At 35.8% G+C, this 12,537-nt stretch overlaps 1 protein-coding gene across 2 annotated transcripts in view; it reads right to left on the bottom strand.

The window, feature by feature from the left end:
* UGGT2 (UDP-glucose glycoprotein glucosyltransferase 2) overlaps positions 1–12,537 on the bottom strand; it is a 94,409-nt gene that overhangs the window by 22,002 nt on the left and 59,870 nt on the right. For both annotated transcript variants that reach the window (XM_082001170.1, XM_082001169.1), the window contains exons 24-29: positions 11,995–12,090; positions 10,862–10,964; positions 5,093–5,172; positions 2,687–2,876; positions 1,644–1,802; positions 385–470 (exon numbers count right to left, since the gene is read on the bottom strand). In XM_082001170.1, the coding sequence (XP_081857296.1) occupies positions 385–470; positions 1,644–1,802; positions 2,687–2,876; positions 5,093–5,172; positions 10,862–10,964; positions 11,995–12,090 (714 nt within the window). The remainder of the gene's footprint in view (positions 1–384; positions 471–1,643; positions 1,803–2,686; positions 2,877–5,092; positions 5,173–10,861; positions 10,965–11,994; positions 12,091–12,537) is intronic.

Raw genomic sequence — 12,537 nt, 5'->3', positions numbered from 1 at the left:
CATGAGTGACATTTCTACAGGATTTGGTGCAAGCAGTTGCATGATAATGCTAACCATTCGTGGAACTGACAGGGCAAGTGTCTGGTAGCTGCATAGCTGTATAGTAACAGACTTTCCTAGCATCAGGTCTAGCTGAGCAGCTTAGGCTTATTATGCAGTAACATATCCAATGCCTTCAAGAACACATGAAGCAATCAAACAACAACTTACACTATCAGGAAATAAGGTATCTCTTACAAACTTTAAATCATCGTTTGCTTCTTGTTTTACTTTTTCCATGTTATTTTTGCTCATTTTCCTTCAGTACTGTTAGATCTTTTCAAAATATGTTGTGCTTTTAGATTAATTTATAAGTATGTTTCCAAAAGATGGATTAATACTTACGAAAAAACCTGATAAATCTCTTCAGATCTTCCTTTACGCAATCTCAGTGTCCAAGCACCTGGATTTGCTTTCAGCTGAAAATATCCCTATGAAAAAAAAGGAAAGGCAGGCAGTTGTTCTGTCAGCATTTCAGAATCAACCATGTACATATTAAAAAATCAGTTATCCAACAACTGGTACTGCAGCCAAGGTTAGTAACCATTACCTACTCTCATACTAGCCCTGAAAGTAATATGGCAGTGATGCAACCAACTATCACCTTTCCTGTATGTCCATATTAATGTTGTTCAGTGCTCCGTTTGTTTCTAGCTGAATTTGAGTTGTATACAAAATCTCCACCTAGAACAGCAAGTAAGTGAGCAGTAAAGAAATAAATTATTAATCAGACTCTAAACTGAAAAGCTTCTTTGAAACTCAAAATTTTTGCCTGGAACAACTTTCCAAGTCAACACAGCTCCTTCCCAATTTAGAAGCACTGCATACACCTCTCACTATGTGAAAGCCAGGCAAAGTAAGCTTTGGAATGTGAAGAATCATCTACTGTTGAGATTGTATTCAGTACTTGTGTAAAAATAAAAGATTCACAGTTTATTAAGCATTTTATTCCTTGTGATATAGTATTTACAGAGAACAGAGACTAGCAGATAGGTAACAGATCTTATTCATCAAAATCCTTCCCTATCAAATTACCTTAGCCAATAGAAAATAAATCTTTCACTTCAGAACTCACATCATCTTCTGCTCTACAGACTGCTAAAATGAAAAATAATTGCTTTGGATGACCAGAGGAATTCTCAGGTGTGGATTTGTCCCAGAGAGGCTTTAAGCACTTAACTGAAGTATCTAAAATAGGAGCCTTCTTTTGCCTGGATCACTGCGTGACAAAAAAAAGGTTATTTTAATCAGAATGTGATTCATACCTTATATTTGTGTCAGTAGGATCTCCATCTTAATATAACTACCTCCTACAGTCTACTTAAGGCAATCAGGCTTCCAGTTTAGGCACTCCAGGTAAGAGTCTAAAATTAGGCTATATCCAAACCTATACTGGGTCAGAAGAGGAATGGGGGAAAGCTCAGCATATTAGAGGTGCACATCTTTTGTAGATGGTCTCAACTCCAGGATGTTCCTGTTACTTTTAGTGTTACTAAGCTTGCAATACAGAGAAATGGATTTAAAGAACGAGAAGCTCATAAAGAATTCTCATGAAGACTGTGCAATTGTAATGACTATTTCTTAGTCATTTCATTAATACTTACCAGATTGGCCATCACAATAGTATCAACCATGACAGGATTATTTTTCGTGCCCAGAGTAAACTGTAACCCTCGAGGAGGTTGTCCTGTAGTTACATCAAAGCAATGTCCTTCAAGCAATATATATTCTAGTTCATATTCTGCTATAACTGTCTCTTTTATCTGTGGAAAGAACATTTCATCAATAATTTATGTCATTTAACTATGTGGGAAGAGCAACATAATACAATGACAAACATGTTGTGTGGGATTTATCTCAACTGAATTCAACTGTCAAAAAAATAGAGAAAGGCCCTTCCAGAAGGAACTTCACTCAATTTTAAAATAGGTATCCAAGACAAAAAGGATGAATCCGTGTCTGGAGCGACCTTCTCTCCATTGAATGTTGAGGAAGATGATGCATCTCAGCTTCGGTAAGGTAAACCCCAACCTTTATTTTCACAATATACCTTCCAAATACACAGCTTTGGTTGATCAAACACTCTCAATATTTTGCATAAGCTTAGTGACTGAAACAAATCTAGTGACTTTGAAGCTGAGGGATTAAAAATATAATCAAAAACTTGTGAACTAAAAAAGGATCAAATATATTTTAATCAATATTAATAAACAGTCACATATTAAGGTTTATTTGAAGATTTACCTAGGCTAATCCTATTACTACAAAAAATATCAAGAAAATAAAAGAGAAATAGAAAGATAACACACAGAATCCCTTAATTGCTTTATTTTTATCTTAAAAAATAGTATTTCTATAAACATTATAAAGATTAATATAGCAGATAAATTGCTTTTACTCTGCATTCTGATTTTTTCTGTTTCATTGCTTTCTTTCAAGACTTGCTTTTTTTTTTTTTTACAGTAAAAGAGAATGTGAAAAAAAGATGATGAAAATAGAAATGGTAAAATACTGACTAAATAATCAGTTACCACAGAAAATATTTCTGGAAAACAGACACAAAAAAAAAATCTTATAATATTCCCATCTCCCTCTTGAGGTAGAAGGTCCAACACAAGTATTACAATGTTTACAAACTATTACTTACATCCTGTAAATGAATGTTATCTAGATCACAGGAACTGTTCACTGCTTCAACCAACCAGCTTTCAGGAGTGATCATGTTTAGAGTCAAAAGGGGTGATTCTGGCATTTCTAGGAATTTTGCCACAGGTTCAGAAGGAAGGTGTTTGTTGATCCCGTAAGTTAATTCTGGTTCCAGAACAAAACGATAGAAGCTGTTGAAAAAGAAGTGTTCAAAAAAACCCCACATTTACTGAAGCATGAAGTTCCAAACATGAAGTTCTTCTAAAACACTTTAGAATAAAGTGAATGTTTACCAAATTAATGATGTTTGGAGGCACAGTAGCTCCCTGTTCTTTTGGAATACTGTCAAGACAATACCTACAAGCCCAATTTCAAATGGGCTGGTAGACGAACACAGATCTATTTGCTTTTGATAATTTTTTGGCTGTGAAAATGCATAGTTCCCATTAACATTCTAAACAGCTGGGAAGGTGGATACCCAAGAGGTGCATCTAAACATCTTGACTGTGAACTGCCTTGAATTTTCAGAATCTGGATCACTAAATTGAGCAGAAGGACTAATCTCTGGTGGAAGAAAAGAGACTTTGGAAACAGCTCCTGACGCTAGCAGCAGCAAAGAGCGAGCAGAGGAAAGGAGGGGTCTCTCTATTCCTCTTCAGCTCTTACCCCATTTATTCCACAGGTAAAAGTTCCTTGCAACAACAAAATAATGATGGTCCTCCTTCCTTCCTCTACTGATATTCAACAAAATGAGAAGAATCAGAACAGAGAAAGAAAAGCACTGAAGATGGAGAGTGAAAGCAGCAAGCAATGAGTGCTTCACATGGGAAAAAAAAAAAGGACATTTAATTACTATGAAAAGTAAAAAGGTAAGAAAGTCTGTACCCATCAGGAGGAATACCATTTTCCCATGAAGTATTTGGGCTAGTATATGGATGCATTTCATATGGCTGCAAGAAAAATACAACCTGGCCGCAGGGCAGATGCCGGAACACTTCTTCCTCTCACTCCCAAACACAAGGAAAGAACCAGCCACTACCACCTGCAAAGTGCCTGGCTTTAAAAGTGATCATGACAATGTTCACACAAGATACTCAGAAGATTGGCGATTAATACACCCTCTTGCAGTATAAGAGGTGTGAGTTCAATTTCTCTCAAACCAAATAGAAATTAAGGACTTCTGTTTTGTGGGCAAGTGATTAGTTCTGGCTAAAGGGCAGGCACTACCACCAGCCTCTCTCGTAGTAAGATTATAGGTAAAATAGCTACCGAAGGGATGGTAGTGGCTAAACACTTCTCTTAGACGGAAAGGAATCTTCCCTGGGCAATTCAGTGCAGTGTAAATGCCTATAACTGAATTAGTGAACCCTGGTCTTTACAGTTAAAAGAAACTTCAATTTAAGGCAGGTGCTTTCAGCATATAATATTCTTAATGAATTATAATGAGATCGCAAATGCAAACTGTACATTTATTCAGATGAATTTAATTTTTAAGTTACGAGTACTTCATCTGTAAATTTCTGTCCTGGTTTCAGCCAGGATAGAGCTGGTTTTCTTCAGAGAAGCTAGTGTGAGACTGTGTTTTGGATTTGGGATGAGAAAATGTTGATAATGTGCTGATGTTTTGGGTTGTTGCTGAGCAGTCAAGGACAGTCCAGCTTCTTGTGCTGGCCTGCCAGCGAGAGGGGACACAGCCGGGACAGCTGACCCAGACTGGCCAAAGGGATATTCCCTACCATACGACGTTATGCCCAGTACATAAACTGGAGTTGGCCGGGGGGCGGAAATCGCTGCTCGGGGACGGGCTGTCGATCGCCGGGTGGTGAGCAATTGCTGTATTGGGCATCACTTGTTCTTGTACATTCCTTTGTTGGTATTATCATTGTTGTTTCCTTCTCTCTTTCTGTCCTATTAAACCGTGTTTATCTCAAGCCACGAGTTTTTTTCCCAATTCTCTCCCCCGTCCCATTGCGGGAGGGGGAGTGAGCAAGCGGCTGCGTGGTGCTTAGTTGCCGGCTGGGGCTAAACCATGACAATTTCATTACAGAGACAGTGGGCTGTAAGAAGTGACCAAGTTAGGCAGAAAAACTGCCCCTGCAAGTTTTCACAGGCATGAAAGATTCTCCACTGATTTCTCTACGGATTGTTTATGAGAGGTGTGCTTGATAGACTAGATCACTTCCCTGTGATCCCATGCTTGATACCTTAGAGTTAGAATTTTTTTCTAGACAAATGCAAACTGCTTAGGTAACTTTCAATCTCCATTCAAAGAAAATAACTAATGCAACAAAAAAACCTGGAAACACAAACCACTGTTTATTTTTTTAAGGGAATATACACTGTTAAGGCTGTTTTTCCAAACGGAGTGAAATCATATACTTGTAAGAAAAGCTATAAAACTACTTACCTCTTCAGTGGCACTTCTGACAGCTTAGATCTGCAGTTCAAAAACAACCTGAGTTTCACATTGATAATGTCTTTGAGTACCTACAGGAAAAAAAACCAATACAACTCTGTAAAAAATGGCGCTTGGTAATCACCAAACTTTGAAAATAAGCCAAAGCTACCCTTGCGACATCCTGTCATTTCTCAAGCTTCAGTAGAAATCTCAAACATTTTACAGTTCTAAATATATCTGTATATTAAGGGATGTTGTCAGATATTCCAAATAAAGATTTGACCTTTTCTAAAACCGCATGATTTAGCACATGATATTCTTGATAGTCAATATGTTAACGGTTTCCCCTAGTGATGCAGTTTTTTAAAGAGCAGCTATTCCCATTTACCAATGCTTGAGTAAATTATATTATCACTTTTCTTATGTTGTGATTTCTAGAATATTTTAAAGCACTTGAAAGTCTGTAAGTACAACACATGCCTTTTATTCAGTATCCAATCTTAAAACAATGACTTTCACTCATTAAAACAGTTACATACAGTAAACTGCTGAATAAAGCTCAGAGAATTATTTTACTACTTAATTACTTAATAATTTTAAATGTCAGCAATAGATTAATGATGTGTTAAATTATTAAATCAACTTCAAAACATCCCAGTAAGTTAAAAATATTTCTACTTCTTCCTCGGTTTCTTCATCTGTTCATTTCTAAAATACTAATTTTCTGGATGCTGTTATATAGTAACCATAATTCCATAAGTTCCTCCCCCTCTACTCTGCACTGGTGAGGCCTCATCTGGAGTATTGTGTCCAGTTCTGGGCTCCCCAGTTCAAGAGAGACAGGGAACTTTTGGAGAGAGTCCAGCGGAGGGCTACGAGGATGGTTAAGGGACTGGAACATCTCTCGTGGGAGGAAAGGCTGAGGGACCTGGGGCTGTTTAGTCTGGAGAAGAGAAGGCTGAGAGGGGACCTTATCAATGTCTATAAATATCTGACGAGTGGCTGTCAGGAGGATGGAGCCAGTCTCCTTTCAGTAGCACCCAGTCATACGACCAGGGGCAATGGGCACAAACTGCAGCACAGGAAGTTCCACCTCGACATGAGGAAAAACTTCTTTACTGTGAGGATTATGGAGCACTGGATGGAACCTAGAGAGGTTGTGGAGTCTCCTTCTCTGGAGACCTTCAAAACCCGACTGGATGCGTTCCTGTGCAGCCTGCCCTAGGTGATCCTGCCTTGGCAGGGGGGTTTGACCAGATGATCTTCAGAGGTCCCTTCCAACTCCAACCATTCTGTGATTCTGTGAAATTAAACCGAGCTATTTAACCTAGGAGAAAAATCAAGAGCTCAAGTGTGAGGCAGAGAGAGGCTTTTTAGGGGGTCACAGGAAAGAGTCAGTTCTTGAGAAACAATACTACATGAGAGCAGAATCCAGCTGGAGAAATCTTTTTGGCAACGTTTGAAATTTTGACGGATCCAAGCCTCATTAACCCTAATTTGCCCACCAGTTGCACTGTACATGGACTTTGCCAAGCCTTTCTAACAGTTTTAATATTAGGACAGTATTTTTTCTTATTTTTGTGAGCAATCTGTTTTGTTCAGTTAACAAAGTTATTAATTTCTTTAAAACACTCTTAAAAACTTTAACCAAGTTATCTTCATTTTTGTGGTTTCTGATCCAAAGTGCTTATTTGAAAGCATAAAGCAGCTGTGTCTACCCTTATGGAAAAGGGGTAGATATTAGAAAAGCAAATAAGATATTAAGGCTAAGTTAAAATATTGATACCACTAAGGCTAAACTCTAAAATTACTATAACAGCAAGTAAATTGGGAACAAAGCAAGACAATGGTCATCCTTAAATCTCTCTTTTATTATAACCATTTTTCTCTTTCCTCAGTTCAGCCCTTGGCTACATATATTCTTTACTATAGTGCTACAACTTTACATAGTCCTAGGGACCTGTTCTGCTCCTAGTTTCTCATTCACATCCTTTGTGTCACCTGAAGACCACCACTGAAAAACTACTGAGCAAAAAATAAAGACTAGGGAATTGCATAAGGGTAAGAATAAGCAAAGAAGCTGGAAACGAGAACCCAACAGCACTGGAAGCATAAGAAGGAAAAGTAGTATATGACATAGGCTAAAGACCACCAAAATCAAGAGGTCCAAGTGACTCAAGTATCTACCTACCTACCTATCAATCAATCATGCAGAAGAAAAAGCATTTATAACCAGTGATAGCTAGTCTCTTCTACTAAAATATACCTAGAATTTTCAATATTAAAGAAAAGAATTTCTCAAATAAAGATCCTGCATCCAAAATGATGTAAACCTGTATTGGACCTTATCTTCAAACAAGACAAAAACCTCATCCCATTAGTAAGAATGATACTTCAGCAATCTGCATTGACAGATGGTTGTATGTGGAATGAAATGATCTTGAAAAGGACTGAGGTATCATCCCAATTCATCAGCTGACCATGAGATTCAGTATAGTATCATAGCCAAAAGAATAATGCCATTCTTAAATAACATTCCAAAGGAATTTAAACACCAAAATCCAGGTCATTCAAGTCAATACATGAAAATGATTACAAGATTGGAAAGCCTCGTTTATAGCAGGGTATTTGAAGAGTTCAATATGTTTACTTTAAATCAGAAAATCCAAAGAAGAGCACAGAAATTTAATTCAGGGAATATTTCACACTGTAAAAAAATGGCTGAATTATTTCAGTTTACTGGGCTTGAAAATTATTTAAGAGCAAGTTTTGTTTTGCGCATGTACTTTGCAAAACGCTTACTGTAAGTTACTACAACTCATCTGAAAAGCATTAACTTACCAAACCACGATTATTCAACCAATCACTTGTAATTGTTTGTGAATATCACCATAACACAAAGAATCTATACTGAAACTCTTATAATAGAATCTTCAACAGAACTTGCAAAATGATGAGAAGATGAATGCTTACAACATGAAGCTAAATAAAAATCTCCAATTCCAAGTCTGAGTTTAACAGTCAGGTTAATTAGCCACTGGAAAAGCTCAGTAGGAGCTGCGATCTGTACTCAACAGCTTGATAATATTTAAGTTAGGATTAGATTTTAAAAAAATAAGATTTCTACTTCAAATGCTAATTGATAAAAAGACGTCCTATGACCTGAGTTATATAGGAAATCAGACTAGATTATCAAAAGGGACTCCTTCAGAGATTCCTACCACTTTAGGGTGGAATAAGAGTTTCTCCCTGAAGACAGAATGGATGTAGAAAAAAGGCAAAAGATAATTGACAGGAAAAAAGAAAAGGTTTGATTTTTCTCTCCACATTTTTGAGTCCTTTGACAATTACTTGAACAAGAAAAAAAAGTAGATGATCCTAAGAGTTACATACTGCTGGAGTAAAGCAGTTAGGCTAGAGGACATGTAGTTTATTCAGTGGCATCATGTATAGTATTTTTTCAGCTGGTTTTGGTGAACCATGAGGAAAAAAAACCCCTAACTCTTCAATTTTGTCTTAATTTTTAGAAGAAGGAATTTCTACTTTTTTCACATCACCTTAGAGACCACATTCATAACTTCAGAACTAGTTAGTTGTTCTATGTATTCTGCTGAGAACTGATGTGGTCCAACCCTGGTCAAGTTATGGCTAGTATTTAAAGATCTACTGTAGACAGTCACAAGTCTACAGCCTTGTCTAGAAATATTTAATGTTGAAGTCTATGACAAAACTTTCTGAAAAAGGGAAAACATGGGTTATATGGAAAGTTCTACCTGCCTCCCTCTGGAGAGGATATAGAGCAGTTCTTATGATACAATCCAGTATATATCTTAAAAGCAGATAAAAGCCTTGTCTCTGCTCTCATTCATGCTCTAATACATACCTTGCCTCTGTCCTTAAATTATCACTTTCTCAGACTAAGCAGTAAAGTTTAGATTACAGTTTAACTATAGCTGTTTACACCTTCTCAATTTCAATTCCATTTAATATGAGTAGCTTTTTGTTTATATATAAAAAAAAACCCCTACCAAAAGATTTCTTTGAAGTAACTATTAAGTGACACGAAGTAATATAATACCATGCTTTCACCAGGGTAAAAAAAATAAATCATAATGTGGATATATTCAACATGGACTGGGGCAAGAATCATGTGCTTTGCTGTGGTAGTTACTACACAAAGTTTGCACCATGCATAGCTACCATCCCAACATACTGGGCACTAATCCAATTATGTTATTCAAAAAAAGATCCTTTAAGTATAAGTATATCCTAGTGCTTGAAGTTTACAGTATTTAAGTCACTATATATAGCAAGATAATCAGAAAGGCATCTATTTAGGAAATTTGAGTTTGGGGCTTGCTATATGTGTATGCATGTTTTCTCTCTACACCAGGAGGTGATGTCTTTCCAGATAATTATATGTACCTTTTTTAAGTTTTCTGATTAATTTATTTTTAATTTTAAAAAATAATAATTAAAAAAGTTTCATCTACATTAAAATATTTCCTATTTGTTTAGTTTCAACAGCATTTCACTATTCTCTCCTAAGGGTTAGCATCTTGAATAAGACTATAGCTCCTATGAATCACTCCTAGGATCTGTTGATGGCTGAACAGCTTGGTACACCATGGGAGTCATTTGCCTAGGCATGCATTAGGGAAGATATTGCTCATTAGGGAGCCTGTTGCGCTAGGAGGAATGGAGGCTTCTGATCTGAGCTACAAGGTCCTTGATGCAATTTACCATAATATGAACTTCTGGCTGAATGGAGCGAGTTTCCAGTCAATTCCAGAATGAAATTATTTTCATTGGGGAATATCAAGCTTTCATTTTAACTGAGAACGGTAAAATGAAGGATCTGGTTCTAGAGAAAAGCTAGTATTTCAGCATCTTGAAATATCAGAGTTGTAATGGATTTTTTATATGTTTTACTTTGCTTCACTATTATGTATGAAAAATGAGCGAATGCTTCAACATTTGATACAAAAGGTATAAAAGGACATGAAAATGGGAGAGGAAAAAGCAATGTAAGAAATTATGAAACTTTCATAATTACTGCTGAGATAAAGATAAAACAGGATGCAGCAAAAATCAAGTTACAGGCTTCAGAATTGTAACAGACCGTAAAGAAAAGACAAAATTTACATTTTTATGGGAAACTATAAAGGAACCTGAGGTAGAGTGATATTCTGCAGCTAGTGAAAAAAGAAAACCATTTTAGAAGCCATGTTTTTAGGACAGTTTCTCTTTAGATGATCAATAGCTACACACAATGGAAGATTTCTAGATGTACTTGGTAGCATTAATCAACTGAGAAATACCCTTTCAAGAGTTGAAAGGTTTATAGTCCAATCTTCTTACGATGATATTACGGGTCAGATTTAGACCACCTCATTTAGGTACCTTGGAAAACTAAGGTGATTTGGTTTAATGGAAAGACGCATATGCCTCTTAAGATTTTGAGATAGGAGATCCTTTCTCTCTATATTACGCAGACAATCTCCTCCTTTCCTTCTATAGAGTATAAAGAACACTTATTGACTCAATTTTAAGAGGACTGGTTCATGAGGCATCTGAATTTTAATTGCAAATAAGGTACTTACAATGATAAATTAGATAATCCCCAACTTTTTAATATGAATTTAAATAACAAATATATATTTTAAAAATACTTAGATTTTTGTTTACCCCTTTACTACTCTGTACGTCAAATTAGAAAAAGTTTAGTATGAATTAAACTACAAATATGTGAATTTAAAAAAATTACCACCATCTTACAATCAATAAGTGAGCCATCTTCTGTGCTTCTCTTGTCAATGGATCCACAATAGCAATAACATCATAGAATGGTTCATTCTGTTGGGGATCGACTTTTACTACACTGTTTAAAAAAATTTAATAAATAAATGACATGAAGACTCTAAAGTGAATTTGTGGAAATAACAAACATTTTTAGGCACAAATTTGTAATATTAGAGGCACTTTAGATTTTATTGCTTGTGAAGACACTTCCCTCATTTCAAGAAGCAATCATTATTGCTCCCTGTGACGTTACTAGGAAAGGTAAACATGAACAGCAACTAAAAATTTCACATTAATCTACACAGTTTCATACTGGTTATTAATTAAATACGTGCCCCATAACAAAATTAATAAAATAAAAGGAAAACACACAGCAAAATTTTTAAAATGGCCTTTTTGTCACTGTTCTAGTTTCCTTCACTGGTATCTAGAATCATCAGATTTGACAACTGCCAGCAGTGACACAACTTTAAAAAAATAACAGTGGGAAAAAATGGCAAATGAGAAGTGTGAAACTTGATAGGATGGATTGGCTTTATGAATTCCAGAAAATAATTTAGTTTGATAAATTTGATTAGACTAAGTCAAGGAGACCTTAGTTATAATAGTCTGGATCTAGAGGAAGGAAATATTAGTAAACCTCACTTAAAAAAAAAAAAAAATCATGTGCTGTAAATACACAACTATTCAGACTATCTGAATTTGTTTTCCACAAAACATATACCTACAACTGTGAGAACCGTTAGTGAACTCTCCTATATGGTAGTAGCATAGTATTGTTATTAGTATAACTTTGGAAAAGGTTTTAGCCACCAAGTTTTCTAACTCCAGATCAGCACTTCTATTCACACCAACTGTAATCACTCTTTTTTCAGCAAAGAATAAGGCTGGAAAATCATTAGGTATCACTAATAAATTTATTAAGAAAGAGGTAAAGATGCATTACACTAGGGTAAATGAACAGGTTGTTCATACAACTATAGAATCAACAACTTCTTTTAAAACTGGAATGCTTACTCAAGTTTCCAAAGACCTTATGTAGTCATGAGTACATTCTAATTTTAATATGAAAGTATTATAAGTGCATTATCATGACAGTCAGAACTTACCTGTGCTGTTTGTTGAGTAATTCAGCATCTTGTCTCATCTCTGTTTTAGGCAAAGACGACAGTAGGGCATCTATTTTCATAATCAAATCACTGCCACTATATTAAATAAGGCACATATATTTTGTTTTGCATCAGAAAAGGAGTAAAACATTCACATTTTGATGTGCGTCTGTCTGCATAAGGGATTTTTAAAAAGCCCACATCCCAAACCTGGACTCTAAAACAATTCTCACCTCGAGATTTATAGCTTTGAGTAAAAGCTTTAGCATGACAATGGCCAAGAACCACTACTGCCTTAGAGCTTGTGAACTGTACACTTTCTAATTTTAAGTGATGCAGAATTATCAAAATTACCATTCAGCCTCACAGGTTACATAGTACATTCTGCTGACATTTATAGTTCTTTATTCCTTTTTTTCCCCCCAATTTTTTCCCTTTGTGACAACATCTAGGAAGAGACATAAATGAACAAGTTTCAAGTTTACTTGGCCACATCTTTTAACTTTTTTTGGTATTTCTTACTGGAATTTCCTTAGAAACCTT

The sequence above is a fragment of the Phaethon aethereus genome (genome assembly GCF_964289735.1).
Source record: "Phaethon aethereus genome assembly, chromosome: 1".
Taxonomy (NCBI): Eukaryota; Metazoa; Chordata; class Aves; order Phaethontiformes; family Phaethontidae; genus Phaethon; species Phaethon aethereus.
This window is presented reverse-complemented; position numbering and strand designations above follow the sequence as displayed.